The sequence below is a fragment of the Actinia tenebrosa genome, unplaced genomic scaffold (genome assembly GCF_029948245.1).
Source record: "Actinia tenebrosa isolate PJP-AT-01 unplaced genomic scaffold, QUT_ActTen_1.0 PGA_scaffold6__47_contigs__length_16458017, whole genome shotgun sequence".
NCBI lineage: Eukaryota > Metazoa > Cnidaria > Anthozoa > Actiniaria > Actiniidae > Actinia > Actinia tenebrosa.
Genome location: NW_028292583.1, coordinates 14,198,964 through 14,220,967, shown reverse-complemented (window position 1 = coordinate 14,220,967; position 22,004 = coordinate 14,198,964). Strand labels below are relative to the sequence as shown.

At 36.6% G+C, this 22,004-nt stretch overlaps 1 protein-coding gene across 1 annotated transcript in view; it reads right to left on the bottom strand.

The window, feature by feature from the left end:
* Window positions 1–21,327, bottom strand: part of LOC116293446 (uncharacterized) — a 36,534-nt gene extending 15,207 nt beyond the window's left edge. The window contains exons 1-2 of the mRNA XM_089039570.1: window positions 21,228–21,327; window positions 15,145–15,297 (exon numbers count right to left, since the gene is read on the bottom strand). Coding sequence (XP_088895696.1) covers window positions 15,145–15,297; window positions 21,228–21,327 — 253 coding nt within the window. The remainder of the gene's footprint in view (window positions 1–15,144; window positions 15,298–21,227) is intronic.
* Between the last annotated feature and the right edge of the window lie 677 nt (window positions 21,328–22,004).

Here is a 22,004-nt window from a genome sequence, read left to right as displayed (position 1 = left end):
ATGATCAACCAGGTCTTCTTCTCTTTGTCCTTTATCACTATGTCCGGCTTGTTAGCTCCGTTCTTTGATGCAACCTTCAGATGTATTGGAATGTCCCAGAGTATCTTTGCTTTTTTGTTCTTTACGACAGGTTCTGGTATTGGTTGTTTGTGCCATGGCATTGGCAGATCTTCATCTTTAGTGAACCCATAGGGCGATATGATTTGATGGTAAATAGGGCGTAGCATCCGATCGTGTCTTGCATGGTATAGGGATTGTGCGATAGCAGAACATCCGCATAGCAAGTGTGGTATTGTTTCTTCTTGGACGTGGCATAACCTGCATCTTAGATCTCCTCCGGATCCTTCTTCCTTTAACTTCTTTCTACGATATACCTTAGTTGTCAGTACCTGTTGCAGGATACTAGTGTGTACACTGTAAACGACGTCAGGAATGTTCTTCCATATCTTATAGGGATGTTATAACTTTCTTTCTCTAGATCTTTGTCTTGCCATTGCCTAAGAAGGTACTGGCCTACCCATGCTTGTTGCTTAACTTCGTCTTCAAACTTAGCTTCTGTTTCTTTCTTGAGCGCCGGTTTGATATGCCTTGGTTGACACTTAATAACTTGAATTTGTCCTTCGTCTGTTGTGATAGTTGTTGTTTTCTCTGTGATGCCGTACTCTACCTCTAAGTTTATTTGGTTTGCATATTTCTTAGCGTCCTTTATGATCGATCTTAATGATTTGGTTTCTTTCGTGTTATTGGAATGTTGGTCGGTGTTGGTTGTTATGTAGTGAGCTGTTTTTATCTTTATTACTTTGTACAACATTTCAATCTGTTGTAGACCTTTGCCTCCTTTGTGAAAGGGGAGTTAGAGTATAGCATTGGACTCGTGGTTATGTTTGCAATGGTTTTCGTTCATGATTTTCCGTGTTTTTCTGTCGAGTTTTTGTATATGTTGAATGTTCCAGTCAGTTGTCCATCATCATCATCATCATCATCATCATCATCATCATCATCATCATCATCATCATCATCATTATTCAAAACAACTAAAGACGTGATCAAAAATTTCCATGACGATCAAGAACATAAACTATGTCACAATCTGGTCTCACAAGGCTTCTTCTTCAAAAACAAGTAATAAATGATTCCTTGCCAAAACTAAACAGTATCTGGTCATCTGTGCAGTCTAAATCACCTAAAAATATCTATAACTTCACGATTCGTTATATAAACAACACCCTTCCAACAAGAAAAAACCTTGCAAAATGGAAAATTTCTTCAACACCTGATTGTTCATTCTGTTTATTCCCTGAAACCCTTCTTCATGTGGTAGCTGGCTGTAAAACCTATCTTGCCCAGGGTCGATTTACTTGGAGACATGACTCCATTCTTCATTCTCTGGCTAAGTCTCTTCAGGTGGTGAAAGGTAATGCCCTGTATGTTGATCTTCCAAATTTCCTCAATCATAACTGGTGAAAGTTTTCGTCCAGACCTTCTGCTAACCTCTTCAAAAAACTGCCTTTATGTGCTTGAACTATCAGTTGGCTTCAAATCAAACTTAAAAACTAATTTATCAAGAAAAAAAGAGAAATACAAAGAACTAACAAAAGTTCTCCATAGTCAGTTTAAGAAAGTTACTTTTGTCAACTTGTCCATAAGTGCTTTAGGTGTATTTGCTAGTGAATCGTCAGCTTTGCTTACCATGCTTGCAGATTTAGGTTTCGATGATAAAGATCAAAAGTATGTTATTCGAAACATCATGAACATTGCAATTAGGACAACATACTACATATTTTGTAGCAGGAACAAAGAATGGTGCAGCCCAGAACTGATGAACTATTAACATGATACCTATATATTAATCATATTTCATTTCATGTTAGATTCAAGTAGATGATTGTAAACTACCTGTAAGCAGTGAGGTTTATGATTGTATATTGCAAACTGAAAAGCTATAATAAAGTTTCCATTATCATTATTATCATTATTATTATCATCATCATCATCATTATCATCATTATTATTATTATTATTATTATTATTATTATTAAGTATGCTAGCAGAGTCTTGGAAGTTGAACAAGCGACTTTTACGCCATTAGTATTCACTACAACTGGAGGTATGGCAGATGAGTGTAGAAGATACCACAGTAGGCTCGCCGAACTAATTGCCAACAAGAAAGGAGAAGATTATGCCACCACTGTATCCTGGATACGAGCAAAGGTTTCTTTCTCCCTTTTGAGATCAGCTCTTATATGCCTTAGGGGCTCAAGAACCACAAGAAGAATACTTAGGAACATAAAGGACATAGACTTGGATGTTGAGACTGCAAATGCAGCAATTAGCTAAATACTTTAAAAATATATATATATAAATGCTTGCCATTATTATTATTATTTTTTAAACATATATAATTAGGATTAATTTTTACCAAATAGATTTTATGTTTATACATTAGTAGATATATTTTTATTATAGTATATTTTATTATAGTTTTTCTTTTTCTCTTTATTATTATTATTATTATTATTATTATTATTATAATAAATAGATATTTTTTTATTGTAGGATATATGAAGAGATAATCTATACGTCATATATATCTATATAGATACAAAATACAATTTTTCTTTTCTTAGTGAGAAATTTTTTAAAATTAAATTAATTAAATTTAAAAATATATATATTATTATTATTATTATCATCATTAATAATAAATAACTTTATTGACAATAATAATTAACTAATAATTCATTATAATATGAGACGTGATAAGAATATTGCTATAATTATAAAACAAAAAAGGAGAGATTATGAATATAAAATAACAAATATATATAATATTTACTTATTTATCTATGAAAACATAGTTGTAAAATAAATCAATAGCTCAAAACACGAGTCCAGCTCTTCACACTGATATAATACTATATTAAAACTATACATTTATTATTAAAATCTAAATATTTCTAAATTTCCGCTACATTGGCGTTAAGATTAAAGTCATTCAAGAATTCATTGTCCTTAAAAAAAGGGGTTCTTGTCCCCCTGACACACATGTGTACTGACTTAATTATTTCAAAAGATAATCGAGTTCTAATCCATGTTATAGTACTTGCATATGTGTCCCCTGTCTTCTTGGTTAATTTCTCAGTAAGGTGCTTTAGAAAAATCTGGCATTCTGCCCCCATCCCTCCATTTGTGCCAAAAACTAAGGGCGTAAAAGTTCCCATATCGACATCGATTACTCTTTGCTGGTACTTTCTCTTTTTTTCGCTTTCTTGATCCTTGAAGATTGTAGAAGTGGATTTGTTTTGGTTGCTCTTGGAATTAACATGCGATACTCTTACATCAAAAAATGCAGTTACTCCCTGTGCTCAAAACGATCCAGCTTTGATGTCGAGCCTTGCATCCTGACTTGTGCTAGTAGATTTTAGATTAAATTGTTCGCCATCCAATGGGATAAGCTGTGGCTCCTTTTGAACGTTGTTGCAAACCTTGTTTAAAAGTATGGCAAGTAGATCACGGACATTGTCATGTCTTTGTGCAACAAATCCTCCCTTTTTACAAGATAGTGCATGGCTTACCGAAAAGGTTGTCCCACAAGCGCAGGTACTTGGTAAACCCGATAATGCTATATTATAACGCAGACAAAGAGAATATCTGAATTCTTGTTTATTCAAAGTAAGTCCCTGTTCTTTAATTGGTATCGCATTGAGCCATGAGCTTGCTCCTTTGTCTCTTGCTTGGGTTACTTCTTCTTCTTCTTCTTCTTCTTCTTCTTCTTCTTCTTCTTCTTATTATTATTATTATTACGATGATGGCATCTTTATTTTTCCCCTGTCATTCAATTCACAATAACTAGCGGGACCAGCCTAGGCTTTGTTACAGTGTAGCGGTATACGAGTAGGAGTGTTTTATCAGGTACGAGGCGTAGCAAAAAATGCAAAAAATGTTGTTTATGAGCAACCACTCTGTGGGACGAGATGCAGAAAGTCTCAGAAACATTCATTGGTGATTTGTGTTCCATTGAAGGTCCGTGGAATGTGAAAGAGTTTGTATTGTTGAAGTTGTGCATTCTTTTATACTTTAACGTTCGTATCAAGAAATGCCCTATTGTTCGGTACTAAAGTTGAAGAACAATAGCAGGGATTAGCAAAGGATTAGCATATAATTAAGCCTGACAAGTCACGCGTAAATTCGCCAACTCGAGTGGCAACGAACACCATCGGAGAAGTTTCGTAAAACTTTCGTAAAGGGAGCAAAATCACAACTCTACCCCCCTTAGGCTAACTTTTGTATAGTTACCAAACTCTCACTACACTACCCCCACTAGGTTAAAATCGCTTGAAGTATCCTTGCCGATGGGGGTAGGGATGAGGTAGATCTTTAACTTCGCTCGCACAAACTATATCTCATCATCGCTTCGAATGAAACTTTAAACCATGTCATCGGTTCTTATTTTTCTTGATTCCGCTAAACACCTATTGTTCGCGTCTAATCTTAATTATTTGAACTGAAGTATTTCTAAGATGCCGTAACAATTTATGCAAGACTCACAACTTTTTCGTCTAAAATTACTGTTCACTAAACTTTAAAAAAGACGGTTACTTGGCTAGAACAAATAACCTATTTCTCTTAAAAGTATTTGTGGATATTTAGACACTGATTCGAAGCTAACTTTGAGTAAATGAGTCTGCAATCAAGGTGTAACAAAACAGTAATTTGGTACTCGAAAAAGGTATATTTACGATCTCAGCATCAATTCTACCACTGGTTCCGTTAGTCACTGATACGTACACGATACGTGAGGCCGTCAGATTATACCAAACAGTGTTTGAGATGGAGTTTAACTCCACTCGAGCGTTCGTAGGGAGATCTGTCGCACTCAGAGTAATCTACAGTACCGGCTACAGTTAAAGGAGGTATTTTTCTCATTCACAAAAAATCTTCACTGTTTTGAGAAACCTCTTGTTTTAGCATGATGTGGTAAATAAAAAAGAACACCACCTTTCTTGGTTTGCTAATGTTCTAGAAATTTGTTAATCTTGCAAAATCATCGACAGCGTTACTGTGAATAGGGCGATAGCGACTTAAAATATTGTGTTGAATCTTTCTCTAAGAAAGTGAAATTCATTCTACCTAGTTTTGCATTCGATTTAGTTCAATAAAGAATATCATTTTCTACACATTTGGGATTTTTAATTTAATCTTAAGATTAAGAGCATTTTTTCTTACTTTCCTTAGTTTTCACTCGTCTATTAAAATAAAGTCCGTCGTATATATGTTTAGTAACATGAATACGTTGCATTATCGTTTCAACTCCTTCTTACAAGTATGCGATGACATTTCCATTAGACATGAAGTCACAATTTTACTCATTTTGTGATTTATAGATTTTTTAAACAACTACATTTTAGTATTATATTTTCATTTCCAAAACTAGTTTCGGTGATATCAAATTCAGTCTCTGATTTTAAGGATATTCAAAATTTCTCGTCTTCTTTTAAAGCTTTTTTTTAATACAAAATTGTTTATACGAAAAACGAATGCTAGCTAGAAGTTAGCAGAACTTTCGACAACTGAATTAAAGGACTTTCAATTCATTCATCTATCCTAATACGAATGAAAAACTTAGCTTCTTGATATTACTTATAGATTTAACTTTGACATTTCCCAATGCAAAGATTAGTAGAATGTAACTTATCAGATGAAGAAATAAGTTTGCTTCCATGTTGAAGTGATTTCTGGAATTATGGATCATATAATTAATTCATGGCCTCAGTGAAATTACGCTCGGAACTGACATCTGCCGCATGGTCACGTGATGACGAAAATAAATTTTGCATAGATTTAGTAAAATGTTTTGAAAATCTTATTTTCTTAAAGTTCATAGAAAATTGAAAAAAATTCAAACATTTTTGAGCTTAAAATGTTTAAATTCAAGAAGGAGCACAAAACCAACATGGTAATATCGTTAATGAAAATGTTATATTTCTTTCATTCAATGATAAGGAAGGTGGTGGGTTCGATTCCTATCTGGAACTCAGAAAAGTTTTTCTGAATTTCCTGTCTCCTCACACATTTCCTTCATACTCATTCTTTTATACAAAAAATACTTCTCTTCCTTGGCGCTGTCCGGTATCCTTGGATAATGGATTGCTAAATTAACAACCTGGTCCCATTATTCCCAAGGTCTTAAATATGCGGACCGAGGTCGGGTAATAATTCTGGCCCTCCATCGCTAAAGGATAGATTGTATAGATCCGTCGCATTATAAGTTAAGCATTAAGCTAACTTTGGATAAAATTATATTTATTTAATCTACTGGTTTTTCCTGAGATTCCATGTCAAGTTTGATTATGATTGATAATTTTTTTTGCAAGATCTTCAGGATGTCTCAGAAAATTGCGTTTAAAGTTGGCTTGTATAGCTTGCAAGATTAGACAGATTACAGTTAACTGATGCCGTTAGTTTTAACATAGAGCCATTGCGACAATGTCGACAATTCTATTCGGCTAATTTACTTAGAGTCTTGTTAACCGCTTTCAAGGCGTGCTTACCAGATTATCGTAAACGTTTTTAGTTAGAGGTTCAGAAATAATTCACTCGACTATTAAAATAAAGTACGTCGTATATATGTTTAGTAACATGAATTCGTTGCATTATCGTTTCAACTCCTTCTTACAAGTACGCGATGACATTTCCATCAGACATGAAGTCACAGTTTTACTCATTTTGTGATTTATAGATATTTTAAACAACTACCTTTTAGTATAATCTTTTCATTTTCCAAAACTAGTTTCGGTGATATCAAAATCCTGCCTCTGATTTTAAGGATATTCAAATTTTCTCGTCTTCTTTTAAAGCTTTTTGTTTATACAAAAAAAAAAAAAAAAAAAAACAACAAAAAAACACGAATGCTATCTAGAAGTTAGCAGAACTTTGGACAACTGAATTAAATGACTTTCAATTTATTCATCTATCCTAGTACGAATGAAAAACTTAGCTTCTTGATATTATTTATAGATTTAACTTTGACATTTCCCAATGCAAAGATTAGTAGAATGAAACTTATCAGATGAAGAAATAAGTTTGCTTCCATGTTGAAGTGATTTCTGGAATTTTGGATCATATAATTAATTCATGGCCTCAGTGAAATTACGATCGCAACTGACGTCTGCCGCATGGTCACGTGATAAAAATAAATTTTGCATAGATTTAGTAAAATGTTTTGAAAATCTTATTTTCTTAAAGTTCATAGAAAATTGAAAAAAATTCAAGCATTTTTGAGCTTAAAATGTTTAATTCAAGAAGGAGCACAAAACCAACATGGTAATATCGTTAATGAAAATGTTATATTTCTTTCATTCAATGATAAGGAAGGTGGTGGGTTCGATTCCTATCTGGAACTCAGAAAAGTTTTTCTGAATTTCCTGTCTCCTCACACATTTCCTTCATTCTCATTCTTTTATTCTGTATTCTGTTATACAAAAAAGTACTTCTCTTCCTTGGCGCTGTCCGGTATCCTTGGATAATGGATTGCTAAATTAACAACCTGGTCCCATTATTCCCAAGGTCTTGAATATGCGGACCGAGGTCGGGTAATAATTCTGGCCCTCCATCGCTAAAGGATACATTGTATACATCCGTCGCCATGCATTATAAGTTAAGCATTAAGCTAACTTTGGATAAAATTATATTTATTTAATCTACTGGTTTTTCCTGAGATTCCATGTCAAGTTTGATCATGATTGATAATTTTTGTTGCAAGATCTTCAGGATGTCTCAGAAAATTGCGTTTAAAGTTGGCTTGTATAGCTTGCAAGATTAGACAAATTATAGTTAACTGATGCAATTAGTTTTAACATAGAGCCATTGCGACAATTTCGACAATTCTATTCGGCTAATTTACTTAGAGTCTTGTTAACCGCTTTTAAGGCTTGCTTACCAGATTATCGTAAACGTTTTTACTCGAGTTAGGGGTTCAGAAATAATTCACTCGACTATTAAAATAAAGTCCGTCGTATATATGTTTAGTAACATGAATTCGTTGCATTATCGTTTCAACTCCTTCTTACAAGTATGCGATGACATTTCCATCAGACATGAAGTCACAATTTTATTTGTTTTGTGATTTATAGATTTTTTAAACAACTATACTGATTTTAGTATTATATTTTCATTTCCAAAACTAGTTTCGGTGATATCAAATTCTGTCTCTGATTTTAAGGTTATTCAAAATTTCTCGTCTTCTTTTAAAGCTTTTTGTTTATACAAAAAAAAAAAACAAAAAAAAAACACGAATGCTAGCTAGAAGTTAGCAGAACTTTTGACAACTGAATTAAAGGACTTTCAATTCATTCATCTATCCTAATACGAATGAAAAACTTAGCTTCTTGATATTATTTATAGATTTACCTTTGATATTTCCCAATGCAAAGATTAGTAGAATGAAACTTATCAGATGAAGAAATAAGTTTGCTTTCATGTTGAAGTGAATCTTGCGATTTTGGATTATATAATTAATTCATGGCCTCAGTGAAATTATGGTCGGAACTGACATCTGCCGCATGGTCACGTGAGAAGTAAATTTTGCATAGAATTTAGTAAAATGTGTAGAAAATGTTATTATTGCGACAATGTCGACAATTCTATTCGGCTAATTTACTTAGAGTCTTGTGAACCGAAAAATCCAAACATTTTTGAGCTGAAAATGTTTAAATTGTAAGATTTAATAACATATACAATAATTGGTGACTTTTATTTGCATTACTAATCATTTTCTCCTACTTGGGATTGGAGCATAATATCAGTAAAGACATGCATGTTTTATTATTGTTTTTTATCTTATAGGTACGCTTCCGAACCAAAAATCTAGAAAGAAGGCTCCTCTTCTAGATTTCAGTTATGTAAGTACTCAAGATAGATGGTCGCCATAACTAATAGCATATAGATTTCGAATTTTGAGTTTTGGATTCTAACCAGATAATAAAAAAATTAAAGCAATTCAGTTACTTTGTGTTCTAATATGCTTATCTTCCAATATGTCAGTTAGTCACCTACGCAGCCGCTATTAATAATAATAATCATATACATTTTTTTTATATAGCGTAAATATCGCTATTGATGAGTTGCAAGCATTCCCAAGAGAGTTAAAAGACAAAAACATGGCGGAAATTCTGGTATCGTTAACAATCAGAATGGATGCTTATAAGAAATCTTATGTTAAATCTTTTGTTATCCCAGACCTAAAATGATACCCTATCCCAGACAAAATGTCAAAAAATGATACCCTACCCCAGACCCAAAAGCCGAAAAAACAAACCCTATAGGGCGGCACATACCCATATAGCAAATACCCCCCCCCCCCCCCCCCCCCCAGGGTCTGATTCTAACGTCGTTCGTTCTTCTAACATCTGCTGGCAAACAGACACCACTATAATAATTAATCGAGCAATAACCACAATAACAACAGCAACAACGATGCCAGCTATTTGTCCAGCGGAAAAATACCCTTCAAAAGACAAGGGGAAATACACGTCTGAGCTAAAAAGTCAAATAAAGCCTGTTTATAGCTTAAGTGGTGTCATAGTATTCCTCCTCATAAACATTGATTGAAATTGATATCCTGATTAGTATATAGATAGAATTACCTCTCACGCGGTTCTCACGGAGCACATGTAAACTGATTATACAATACTACTGAATAAAGCATTTTTACCCACACAAGTAACTTCGACATGGCGTCAGAAGTGGGATGTCAAACATATTGATTCAAGTCCATCATATTCAAGCATCCTCAGCAAAAGAATCAAAGTTTCAACAGCAGATTTCGACATTTCAAGATCTATCATGGCTGATCGTTTCACGCCACCCACTATGGATTGGGAAAGTCCGGGAGACATGTACAAAAGATTCAAACTTTTCAAACAAAAGTGCGAATTAATATTCGACGGCCCGCTAGAGAAATCACCAGAAGGGAAAAAAGTTCGACTCCTACTACTCTGGATCGGCGACAAAGGCCTAGAAATATACAACACGGCAACTTGGAGTAACGACGACGACAGCCTCAAACTCCAACCCGTATTTGACCTCTTGGAAGGCTATACAAAGCCGAAAAGCAACCATATCCTAGCTCGTTTTCAACTGAGATCATTGAAGCAGAACGACATGTCTTTAGAAGACTTCATAACAAAGGCAAAGGGACTTATAGACGAAGGCGGATACCGCCAAGACTTCAAAGAAGAAACGTTGCGTGACACACTAGTATTTGGATTGAACTCCGACAAAGTTCGAAAAGATGCTATCGCTCTAGGAAACGAGCTAATATTCCAACAAATATACGACCTTGCCAAGACTGAAGAAAGTACAACAGCTCAAATGAAAGCTATAACGCAAGGCAGCAGCGAAATAAGGATCAAAGAAACGCATTCTGTGCGTAGTAGCAATACCGGAAATACGGGTCGAATTTCAAGACCACAGGGAGCCCAAAAACACCCAGAGATGCCACAGGAACCCCAACAATACCAGAATCAGGCAAAACCAACGCCACGAAAATTTAAGTTCAAGTATAGTGGGTGCTTTCGATGTGGGGGCAATCATGAAAGGCAAACAGTGTGCCCGGCCCTGAACGCAACATGCAAATTCTGCAGAAAGAAAGGACATTTCCTCAAAGTATGCATGAAGAGAAATGTAAAACAGCTACACGAAATTGTCGACAACCCCAACTACGAGGGACAGGACATACACTTACGACCTGATGACTGCACAGAGTCTGCTGTCAACACCTTTACTTATGAAGAAAATGGATCCAGCGACACAGAAGCCATCACAGTCATCCTAGGCTCTGTTTCTACTGAGAATGCCTTACACAGTCTGAACAGCCACCAGAACAGAATCTACAAGACCGTTCGACTGAACGACAAGTGCAATGTGAAGATGAAAATAGACACTGGCGCGGACACCTGCATATTGACAACTGACGACCTCCAGATATTACCCATATCAATTAATTTACAGCCCTCCGACAGCATCTTAAGAGGATACGGTGGATCAAGGATAGAAAACCTCGGAGTCACAACGCTTAAAATTACTTATGGAAACCAATCGGTGGAAACAAAGTTCAATGTAGTTGAAGCACCGGGTAACCCTTCAATGATAGGATGTAAACAAGCGCAGGATCTCGGAATAATAACCGTGAATGTCAATGAGCTTAACTCGACTCCAACCTCAAGAGCGCAACAGGCCGCAAGCAACGGTAAACTGTCAAAATCAATCGTTCAAGAAGACTTCAAAGACTGCTTTGACAAAGTCGGCAGATTTCCAGGGGACAAGTACCACATCCAACTCGTTGACAACCCAAATCCAGTTATCCACCCACCACGAACAGTACCAGTCCACATCCTACCACTCTACAAAGCTGAGCTGGATAAGATGATTCAAAATGACGTCATCACGGAAGTAACTGAACCGACCGAATGGGTCAACTCCATAGTCTGCAACGTTAGCAAAACCAAAGACGGAAAACAGAAAGTACGTCTATGCTTAAATCCCAAAGACTTAAACAAAAACATTCGTCGCGAGCATTACTACACCAGAACCATTGATGAAATACTACCCCAAATGCATGGAAAGGAATACTTCTCAGTAGCGGACACTAACAAGGGATATTGGCATGTGGAACTCGACGAAGAATCAAGCCTACTTTGTACCTTTAATACCCCATTTGGCAGATACAGATTCAAACGCCTACCCTTTGGGGTAAGCGTATCACAAGACATCTTCCAGCGGAGGCTTGATGAAGTGTACAAGGACATACCAAACGTCACAGGCATCGCAGACGACATTATCATTGCCGGTTCGACGCAACAAGAGCATGATCAAGCATTCATGAGCATGCTTGAAGCAACAAGGAAGAACAACGTAGGCCTCAATTCAACAAAGCTTCAATTCAAGCAAAAAAGCGTCAGTTTCTTTGGACATACCATAACGGCAAAGGGAATCCAGCCATCCAACGACAAACTGGAGGCAATAAGGAACATCCAAACCCCAACCAACGCAAAAGAGCTACTCACCATACTTGGAATGATCACTTACCTCAACCGATACTCGACAAAGCTAGCACAACTAACATCGCCCCTTAGAGATCTCATTAAGAAGAACGCACACTTCAAATGGGAAGAGCAGCATCAAACCGCACTCGACAAGATCAAGGAAGAACTTTGCTCAGTTCCAGTTATGTCATACTACGACCCAAACCCAGAGACGGTTACTGTCCTTCAATGCGACGCGAGTCAAGAAGGATTGGGCGCATGGATCCGACAGATAGACTCAGACAACAACGAAAGGATCATCGCAATGTCATCACGAACACTCACAGACACCGAAAGGAGATACTCCAACATCGAACGTGAATGTCTGGCCGTGGCATATGGTCTTGAGAAGTTCGAATTCTACTTGCTGGGACGGACAACCATCATAGAGACAGATCACTCACCACTTGAACAGATATTCAAGAAGAACATTAGAGAAGCCCCAGGAAGACTACAAAGACTCCTGCTGAGGTGTTTGCGGTTCGATGTTCAAGTGAAATACAAACCAGGAAAGACAATTCCCATAGCAGACGCACTATCAAGAGTCTGTTTCGACAAATCACAACAAATCACAGACAACGAAGTTCACTTTGTTACAGACACACCCTGCCCTATCGACATCAACGCAGTGAAGTCCGCATCAGCACTGGACCCGGTCATGATTAAACTAAAGGACACCATCTACAGAGGATGGCCTGCCCACAGAAAAGAATGCCCACCTGAACTACTAGACTACTGGAACTTCAGATGCGATCTAGTACTCGAAGACGGTCTAATCCTCAAAAGCGACAGAGTCCTCATCCCAAAGCAACTAAGGAGGCAGGTACTAGACGTAATCCATCTTGCACACCAAGGAGAAACGAAATGTATTCTGCTAGCAAGAGAAGCGGTCTTCTGGCCAGGGATCAACAATGACATCACAGAAATGGTAAAGGGCTGCGAGACCTGCAACAAGTATCAGCCAGCACAAGCCAAATTGCCAATACTGCAACCAGAACTTCCTACTAGACCATGGGAAAAGCTAGGAACTGACATATTCGAATTCAACTCATCCAAGTACCTGATGGTCGTAGACTACTTCTCAAGGTTCCCAGTTATACGACTCATCAGCAACATGACAGCCAACACCATACGCAGCCACTTCACCCAAATATTGTCAGAGTATGGGCTACCATCGCATATCCATGCAGATTTTGGTACCCAGTACGTAAGCAAGGAATTTCGAAAGATATCGATGTGCGAGAACAGCGGGATCAAGCTGACGTTCAGCTCCCCGTACCACCACCAGGCAAACAGTGTTGCAGAAAGAGCCATAGGAACGTGTAAGTCAATGTGGAAGAAGGCACTAGATGAGAAGAACTGCCCCTATTCGGCGATGTGGATGTACAGAACCACACCCCTATCACACAATATGCCATCACCATATGAGCTGATGTACGGACGCAAGCCTAGAATACTGATACCAAGTAGCAACCACGCTCTACAGTCAACTCATGCGGACAACCTCGACCACAAAGACATGAACCAACTCTACCAGGAGAAACAAGCTGAAAACAACAGAAAAGCTAGTCAAACTGACAGGCGACCTCTGCACTCCAACGAACTCGTGTACGTGTACAACACCCTCACAAAGACATGGGACAAAGGTAGTATAATGAAGATTCCCAATCCTAACAGTGAACCGAGAACGTACATCGTTGAGAAAGATGGAAAGCTGTACCAAAGGACAAGAGAACATCTGAGACCAAGACCTGTCCATCAAGAAACATCAGATAGAAAGCTCCATCCAATACCTACGTTTACCTTAGAGCCAAACCAGTTCCCAAGCCCACAAGTTAAGCAAGTAACCCCAACGACCCAAGAGCCAGTAAAACCAGAAGCGGCCACTCAGGATAAAGCTGGTGAATCCTCAACTCATCCAAGACAAACCAATCAAGACCACCAACAAGGACAGTACACCACTAGATATGGCCGCACAGTCAAACTACCGGCCAAACTACTTGGATTGTAGACAATATAGTTACGACAACAACAACAAAAAAGCATAGCTTATAACCCATTAGTTTTAGTTGCCGTTAAGAACAAAAAAGGGGGGATGTCATAGTATTCCTCCTCATAAACATTGATTGAAATTGATATCCTGATTAGCATATAGATAGAATTACCTCTCACGCGGTTCTCACGGAGCACATGTAAGCTGATTATACAATACTACTGAATAAAGCATTTTTACCCACACAAGTAACTTCGACAAGTGGAAAACCTCGGGTTTAGGAAGGAATGGGGGAAAAGGAAAAAGGAAAAACGAGAAAGACGAGAGCCTAAAACGTCATATGCTTAGAACTGTTTCATGTTTGATTTGTGGACTCAGCAACACATGTTAGTAGTCAGAGTCAGGTTTTTAGGTCTCTCCCTCGATTCTAGGGTAAACTGATGAGGTGTATTGTGTTCCAGGTAAACAACACCACCTAAGGTATGACTAATCAAATACGACCACAATGCACCATGTTTGCTATCTCAGAAAAGAGTTGTGGAAAACTGACCAAATCACAGATAACTGTGAGACCCTATGGTAAGTGTTATAAGATCTATTCTTTCTTTTAAAGCTGTAATATTTACATTTGGTTAACCTAATACAAGATTCTTCTACTATTTATTTACATGTATATATATATATATATATATATATATATATATATATATATATCCATTCTAATACCTCAGTTTCGAGTTCTCTTTTGCTCTGTGTTAGCCTCGATTGTGCATACATTATTGACTTTGATCAGCCAAAAAAAAACTTTTTTCTTTTCAATATCATGTCAGCACAACTAAATCTTTTATGAATTCGTCAAATGAGGTGCATTGTGGTCTAGCTTCGTTACCATGTACCAACAACACCATATAAGGCATGATGAACAAGAGATGTTTGTACCTAAGCTAGACCACAATGCACCATGTTCGTTATTCCAGAAATGATTGATGTAAAGCTGATCAAACCACTGAAAACTGTGGTATTTATCATTTGTTTCCAACTGACAATCGAATAATAAATATTATTAACCTTCTTTTGTTGGGGTCGTCGTTTCTTTTGTTGGGGTCATCGTCGCTGTAGTTGCTGCAGTTGCTGTAGTTACTGTAGTTGCTGTAGTTGCTGTAGTTGCTGTAGCTGCTGTAGTTGCTGTAGTTGCTGTAGCTGCTGTAGTTGCTGTAGTTTCTGAAACCGAAAGAAAGTAGTTTATCTTTAATTGGGATAAGTAAACCTCAACAACGATGACACAGCAACAACAACACGAACAACAACAGCAGCAACGACGATGTTCAGCGACAACATCAACAACAAAAACAAAAACAGCAAAAACAACAAGAACAAGAAAACCGAAAACAATTACAACAGCAACAACGACAACAACAACAACAACGTTGTTCAGCGACACTACGAAGTCGGTGCCGTCACTGCAGTCATGGGTTACATCTGCACATTGGGTTTTACACACTCAAATTCATTTTTTCTATCCCACACAGGAACTTCATATCACAGTTACAATTTCAGCTGAAATTAGACCAAAACTAAATAAAATAACAACATAAACAAACAATGACTACAACAACACCGACAACCGATGGTATTGCTGCTGTCACTGCAGAATGAATCTGTAAGTAATCATACCTAACATCAAGTGTTCGCATTATATACTAAAAACGTTACTGATATTAGGTTTAAATGACAAAAAACTACACTCAGTGAACTTTTGTGATCAAATATTGGTGCAGTAATTTATTCAAAGTAGATCTTGTTTTGTTGTTGTTACATGTCTCAGTAAACGACAATAATGTTTAGCGCAAACGTCACTATAATATTAATACTGTTAGGGCACATCTTGATCGTATTACACGGGACATACAACAGTCATATCCACCCACGAGCCTGCACAGGCTCTCTTGGGAATAATATTGAATGAGCTCATGAAAAAACCTTAAGGTGACGAGAACACTAGCTTTTGAAATTCAGTCAAAATGGTCACATTCATTCACGTAGAAGAGTTTCACACACACACTTGACGGGACATTCGAAACTGTGAAGAAGGTGTGTACTTGCCCTTTTGCTTATATAGGAAAATAATGATCCCCAATTCATCGTTATAGTTGACAATGACAATGACAATGACAATGACAATGACAATGACAATGACAATGACAATGACAATGACAATGACAATGACAATGACAATGACAATGACAATGACAATGACAATGACAATGACAATGACAACGACAACGACAACGACAACGATAACGACAACGACAACGACAACGACAATGACAATGATGATGACAAAAACGATAATGATAACGATAACAATGATGATGATTATGATGATATAATAATAATAATAATAATAATAATAATTGTGGTTCTAAGGCATTACAAAATCTCAATGCCTTTACATTAAAATATATAAAGTAAGAAGAAAAATAAACTCAAATAATAAATGTGGTCTGACTACTTGGATTATAAATTGAACAGGTATGTTTTAAGTTTCTTTTTAAAAAGTTCTACTGATGATGCATGTCTAATGTCCTTAGGGAGAGCGTTCCACTGTTTTGATGAGGATGATGATTATCATCATCATCACCATCATCATCTTTGTCACGGGGGATTTCCTATTACTGCTATTATCATAATGAACATGCGAACTCGCTTGCTGCAAGCTGCACGAAATTTGGTTTTTCGCTGCCGTCAATCAAACCTTATCAGTCGGTACCTTTTTTGCTTTGACTGGAGGCAGCCAAAAACCAAATTTTAGCGTGCAGCTCGCAGACACAGAGTTCGCATGTTTATAAAAATCGCAGTAAATTCTCCCTCCGTAAAAATCAACATGTGAGTTAAGTGCTGTATATTGTGAATAGTGTGTGTGGATCCGAAGCGAACCTCACGGAAGAGCCCGCGTACGTAATATACGTACAGGAGTGATGGTTGTAAAATATATGCATGGTCATACAGATGAATTGTTTACAAACCTCGAAGTTTAATCGTTCGAACAGGTCCTGGACTAAGACTGTCGGTAGTCGGATTTTTGTATTTATACGCACAGTAAGTCTCACAATTATTGAGTGTTGGTGGAGGATTCATGATAACGAAATGGGCTCGATTATCATCTTTGGTCAAATATGACGTCACCTGTGACAGGCATATATTATACAGCCAATGATCTTCATTGCAAACTTTGGTACCATCGTATGAAACAAATTTAGTTATAGTTGTATCAGTAGTATTTCTCAAGTGAAGAGTAACAATCAGCTTTTCTATTGGTTGCTTAGTGTCATTATTTTCATTACAGGAAAGATCCAATGGTTCGTCAAAAAATCCTGTGATGATGGAACCTGTGGATTGAGGGTTATTGGGCAAATGAGATTTACAATATTTTATCTATTTATTTATTCATCAGAAAAAATCTGTTAACATTTGGTCAGCTGCGATTTCAAGCTCACGCCCCCTCATGTGAGCCCATACAAATTATGTCTCAAAAACACGGTTTTTGGATCTTTTCTCAAAATAATGACTATCTAGGCAAAAAACAGAAGTGGATTCAGTTAATTCAACTATTCACGGACTGTATTATATGGTTTAGATTGAATTCTATTGAAAAAACCACCGTACTTTTTGAGTTGAATGTACGCTATTGGACGTATTTTACAAGAGAAAATGCATGACATAACCGGGGTCGAGCTAGAAAATCGTCTCTCCTTGATATAAAACAGAGCCTGTTAAAAAAACAGAAGTGGATTTGAAAACCCCGGGCTTTCCTGAACATTTTGGCATATAATTCATAGTGAATTTTTTAAAATTTAGAACCGTAATCATTGCTGATTTTATAAGCTCATACTATCTGTTGGCCTATACATTCGCCTCTTATGGTTTTTAGGTTTCGTAGCCTCGAAAACACGCGCTAACTACTAGTTAGCAAAAGAACAGAAGATTTACGGGTCATTTAGGATGTTTTGTCAGGCAGTTTACTTGTGCTATATAACTTTACTTTTAAGAACAACCTTTTGCTTTGGAAAGAGAGGAAAAAGACCGAAAAGAGCAAATATTCCAAATTGCATGGGCAATTTTTTCCAATGTAGATTTTTCCAGGGCTAACAATATCAAATGACCTGGTAAGATCGACTTTATGGTAAACTAGACGCTCTGAGAGCGCGTACTCGGGCTACAATAGGAGTAACTGATACAGACTGTTTTTTGGGACTTCTTTAAAAAAACGGAAGCAAAGCCTGCATGTGGCTACTGTTATTTTTTCAGACCAAACGGCATCACAGGAAGCCCATACAAGCTTTGAGAGTTGGTCCGGCAATGTATGTCTGACATTGGTCAAATATTTGTAAAGTTATAACAGTTTTTCATGTGATCACGTGACTGATGACGTCATATGTCAAATGATTGGCACTGTGTGTAAGCAATGTCCGGCAATGTATGTATGTCCAAGTTTGACTGACAGTGGTCAAATATTTGTAAAGTTATTACAATTTTAATGTAGTCGCGTGGTTGATGACGTCATATGTCACATGATTGTCACCCGTGTGTAAGCAATGTCCGGCAATGTATGTCTGTCCAAGTTTGACTGACGTTGGTCAAATATTTGTAGAGTTATTACAGTTTTAATGTAGTCACGTGGTTGATGACGTCATGTGTTAAGTAGCCACAAAAATGCTTCTTCCTGTCACTTGGCATCGAAGTAATTATAAGAAAAGGCTTCTGGGTAATTTGAAACCACGTGACAGCTCTTGAACTACCTGTAGTAAACCACGTGATCGCTGGGCTACCTGTGATTTCCAAAAAACGTTGCACGACAGATTGGCAAAATGGTAAACCTAGACTCGGGCTTACTCTGCGGGTAGCCCGAGTAATAATATGTCGACATGTTTCTCCCAACATCCCGCGTGCTCTATTTCACCGGTAGAGTCATAAAACTTAGTCTCTAAAGTTCAATGAATAACAATGAAATAAATTAAATCAAGTGAAAAAATGACAATAAAAGCGCATAACAATGAGAATCAAGAGAGAAAACGACAAAAGGCAAAAGAAAAAAAAATAAATGAAAACTTTCGCTCTAAGAGAGTCTGATTGTTAGTTAAGTTAGGAGATGACAGGGAAACGTTGTCTTTTACAACTAGTTTTCTTATTAAATTGTAAAAATACCTTTTTAAAATTCAATAGGCACGTGCCCTTATAGCTTTGTGTTTTCCGACAATGTTATGGAAATGCCTTGTGATTGACGTCCACCAACGCCTCTCTTCGTTGCGACGGAAACAATAGCTAGAGGTCGCGTGTGATTGAGAATGGCGGTAACCGCTTTTAAGGCGTGCTTACCAGATTATCGTAAACGTTATTAGTTAGGGGTTCAGAAATAATTCACTCGACTATTCAAAGAAAGTCCGTCGCTTTATGTCTAGTAACATGAATACGTTGCATTATCGTTTCAACTCCTTCTTACAAGTATGCGATGACATTACCATCAGACATGAAGTCACAATTTTACTCATTTTGTGATTCATAGATTTTTTAAACAACTACACTGATTTTAGTATTATATATTCATTTCCAAAACTAGTTTCGGTGATATCAAATTCTGTCTCTGATTTTAAGGTTACTCAAATTTCCTCGTCTTCTTTTAAAGCTTTTTTTTCTACAAAATTGTTTATACGAAAAACGAATGCTAGCTAGAAGTTAGCAGAACTTTCGACAACTGAATTAAAGGACTTTCAATTCATTCATCTATCCTAATACGAATGAAAAACTTAGTTTCTTGATATTATTTATAGATTTAACTTTGACATTTCCCAATGCAAAGATTAGTAGAATGAAACTTATCAGATGAAGAAATAAGTTTGCTTCCATGTTGAAGTGATTTCTGGAATTATGGATCATATAATTAATTCATGGCGTCAGTGAAATTACGCTCGGAACTGACACCTGCCGCATGGTCACGTGACGAAAATAAATTTTGCATAGAATTTAGTAAAATGTGTTGAAAAACTTATTTTCTTAAAGTTCATAGCAAATTGAAAAAATTCCAAACATTTTTGAGCTTAAAATGTTTAAATTCAAGAAGGAGCACAAAACCAACATGGTACTATGATATCGTTAAGGGAAGGTGGTGGGTTCGATTCCTATCTGGAACTCAGAAACGTTTTTTCTGAATTTCCTGTCTCCTCACACATTTCCTTCATACACATTCTTTTATTCTGTATTCTGTTATACAAAAAATACTTCTCTTCCTTGGCGCTGTCCGGTATCCTTGGATAATGGATTGCTAAATTAACAACCTGGTCCCATTATTCCCAAGGTCTTAAATATGCGGACCGAGGTCGGGTAATAATTCTGGCCCTCTTTCGCTAAAGGATATATTGTATAGATCCGTCGCCATGCATTATAAGTTAAGCATTAAGCTAACTTTAGATAAAATTATATTTATTTAATCTACTGGTTTTTCCTGAGATTCCATGTCAAGTTTGATCATCAGAAAATTGCGTTTAAAGTTGGCTTGTATAACTTGCAAGATTAGACAGATTACAGTTAACTGATGCCGTTAGTTTTAACATAGAGCCATTGCGACAATGTCGGCAATTCTATTCGGCTAATTTACTTAGAGTCTTGTTAACCGCTTTCAAGGCGTGCTTACCAGATTATCGTAAACGTTTTTAGTGAGTTAGGGGTTCAGAAATAATTCACTCGACTATTAAAATAAAGTCCGTCGTATACATGTTTAGTAACATGAATTCGTTGCATTATCGTTTCAACTCCTTCTTACAAGTATGCGATGACATTTCCATCAGACATGAAGTCACAGTTTTACTTGTTTTGTGATTTATAGATTTGTTAAACAACTACATTTTAGTATTATATATTCATTTCCAAAACTAGTTTCGGTGATATCAAATTCTGTCTCTGATTTTAAGGTTATTCAAATTTTCTTGTCTTCTTTTAAAGCTTTTTGTTTTACAAAATTGTTTATACGAAAAACGAATGCTAGCTAGAAGTTAGCAGAACTTTTGATAACTGAATTAAAGGACTTTCAATTCATTCATCTATCCTAATACGAATTAAAAACTTAATTAGCTTCTTGATATTACTTATAGATTTACCTTTGACATTTCCCAATGCAAAGATTAGTAGAATGAAACTTATCAGATGAAGAAATAAGTTTGCTTCCATGTTGAAGTGATTTCTGGAATTATGGATCATATAATTAATTCATGGCGTCAGTGAAGTCACGGTCGGAACTGACATCTGCCGCATGGTCACGTGACGAAAATAAATTTTGCATAGAATTTAGTAAAATGTGTTGAAAAACTTATTTTCTTTAAGTTCATAGCAAATTGAAAAAATTCCAAACATTTTTGAGCTTAAAATGTTTAAATTCAAGAAGGAGCACAAAACCAATATGGTAATATCGTTATGGTAGAGACTAGATAAACTAGTTAACCGCGTCGGTGTTTGGAATCGAACAGTAGGAGAATTGATTTAACTTAATACACCGTATGGTTTGTGATGAAACCATACGGTGTATTAAGTTAAATCAATTCTCCTACTGGTAATATCGTTAATGAAAATGTTATATTTCTTTCATTCAATGATAAGGAAGGTGGTGGGTTCGATTCCCATCTGGAACTCAGAAAAGTTTTTTCTGAATTTCCTGTCTCCTCACACATTTCCTTCATACTCATTCTTTTATTCTGTATTCTGTTATACAAAAAATACTTCTCTTCCTTGGCGCTGTCCGGTATCCTTGGATAATGGATTGCTAAATTAACAACCTGGTCTTATTATTCCCAAGGTCTTAAATATGCGGACCGAGGTCGGGTAATAATTCTGGCCCTCCATCGCTAAAGGATACATTGTATACATCCGTCGCCATGCAT